Below are 2,500 nucleotides of genomic sequence, written 5' to 3' on the forward strand. Positions count from 1 at the left end.
ACACACGTACGTACGCCCGCACGCAAACACATTACATTACATTACACACACACACACACACACACACGTACGTATGCACGCACGCACGCAAACACATTACACACACACACGCGCACACAACCACGCGCACACACACACACAACCACACACACACACACGTACCACAGGCTGGGCTCCGCTGGCCAATCGGAGAGAGGCGATCTTCTGCAGACTCTCCACGATGCGGGAACACGCCCTCGCGTCCCTCTGGGCCAACCACAGCACGCGCTCGTCCACCATCATCAGATTACTGGAGATGTCCACCATCACGTCCCCCAACTACACACACACACACACACACACCATCATCAGATTACTGGAGATGTTCACCATCATGTCCCCTAACTAGCGTGCACACACACACACCATCATCAGATTACTGGAGATGTCCACCATCACATCCCCCAACTACACACACACACACACACACACACCATTATCAGATTACTGGAGATGTCCACCATCACGTCCCCCAACTACACACACACCATCATCAGATTACTGGAGATGTCCACCATCACATCCCCCAACTACACACACCCCATCAGATTGCTGGATATGTCCACCATCATGTCCCCTAACTAGCGTGCACACACACACACACACACACACACCATCATCAGATTACTGGAGATGTCCACCATCACATCCCCCAACTACACACACCCCATCAGATTGCTGGATATGTCCACCATCACGTCCCCTAACTAGCGTGCACACACACACACACCAATGTTTCCGTCGTCCGGTAATTGCCGAAAAAATATCCGAAAAAATTAAATCTCTCCGGTGAAATTGGCTAATAATCCCGTTCCCCTAACACAATCTGAATTTGAGAATAAGCAAGAATCCACCTCCTTTGGCTGCTTTAAAGGACCAGTCTCCACTCCACCATTTGCAAGTTAAACAACACGCATATGCTGCATTTCAGATAGGAAGCGCACGCCTAAAACATCTGTTAAAAACAACAAACTAATGAGTGAGGCGGTTGAAACATGGCCAGGCCCGGGCAGACGCCTTAAACGCGACGGATGGTGAATAGGTAGCCAGAAGCCTCAGATGACCGTTCGGCTGCACCACACCTGGTCGGAATCAGTGAGATTGGAAGTGGAGGTGCGGGGGGTTCGGCCGCACCAAGACACTTGTCATTCTCCATGTAGACAGACCCATGGCTACACTGGACATGCAGCTGTGCTCTGACATGCTTTCTCTGTCTATGATCTGCAGGGTTAGGGCCTCCTCGACGAGATTGCTGGTCCGTGGATAATTTGTGGCCCAATTAATCATGGGAACCGCGGACTGAAAGAAAAAGAAACTAAACATTTCCCAGAATAGGAAACATTTCTTATGTTATCAAATAAAGAGGCAGAGCATTAGGGGGTAGTGGTGTGAGCATCTGCACAGGTGACACTGTTGAACCACTGGAGATAATGTAGCAGCAACAAACAACGTAGCCTATTTCAAATTTATGTACGGACTGTGTGTGTGTGTGTGTGTGTGTGGGACATTTTCTTAATGTCATGAACAAAATGAGTTAACAGAAAGTGAGTAATACAGGCCCAGATGAACACAGCTGCCCGATGCCCCAGCTGCTGCCCGATGCCCCTTATTCCAGCTGCTGCCCGATGCCCCTTATTCCAGCTGCTGCCCGATGCCCCTTATTCCAGCTGCTGCCCGATGCCCCTTATTCCAGCTGCTGCCCGATGCCCCTTATTATTATTCCAGCTTCTTTAGTGCTCAACCACTTGTCCCACCCACATGTTTCCTACTGGTTGGGGATGGAACCGACAACTCTCCGGTTTCAAGCCTGAAGCCCTAACCAGTAGGCCACGGCTGCCCCTAACCAGTAGGCCACACACACACACACACACCCTAACCAGCAGGCCACGGCTGCCCCTAACCAGTAGGCCACGGCTGCCCCTAACCAGTAGGCCACGGCTGCCCCTAACCAGTAGGCCACACACACACACACACACCCTAACCAGTAGGCCACGGCTGCCCCTAACCAGTAGGCCACGGCTGCCCCTAACCAGTAGGCCACGGCTGCCCCTAACCAGTAGGCCACGGCTGCCCCTAACCAGCAGGCCATGGCTGCCCCCAACCAGTAGGCCACTGCTGCCCCTAACCAGTAGGCCACGGCTGCCCCTAACCAGTAGGCCACGGCTGCCCCTAACCAGTAGGCCACGGCTGCCCCTAACCAGCAGGCCACACACACACACACACACCCTAACCAGCAGGCCACGGCTGCCCCTAACCAGTAGGCCACGGCTGCCCCTGTTAAATGTTTATTGTTAAACTGCAATTATCTGCAGCCAGCGGAGGACATTTATACTTATTACATGCACCTACATACACACACACACAGACATACATTACATTACATTACATTTAGCAGACACTTCTTGACCAAAGTGACTTACATATGTCAGCTATATTACAAGGGATCACATTGTCCCCGGAG

General features: G+C 51.9%; 1 protein-coding gene across 1 annotated transcript in view; it reads right to left on the reverse strand.

Annotated features, from left to right (window-relative positions):
- Positions 1–2,500, reverse strand: part of adgra3 (adhesion G protein-coupled receptor A3) — a 52,666-nt gene that overhangs the window by 12,401 nt on the left and 37,765 nt on the right. The window contains exon 11 of the mRNA XM_042070012.1: positions 163–318. Coding sequence (XP_041925946.1) covers positions 163–318 — 156 coding nt within the window. The remainder of the gene's footprint in view (positions 1–162; positions 319–2,500) is intronic.

This window comes from Alosa sapidissima, chromosome 18 (assembly GCF_018492685.1).
Source record: "Alosa sapidissima isolate fAloSap1 chromosome 18, fAloSap1.pri, whole genome shotgun sequence".
Classification (NCBI taxonomy): domain Eukaryota; kingdom Metazoa; phylum Chordata; class Actinopteri; order Clupeiformes; family Clupeidae; genus Alosa; species Alosa sapidissima.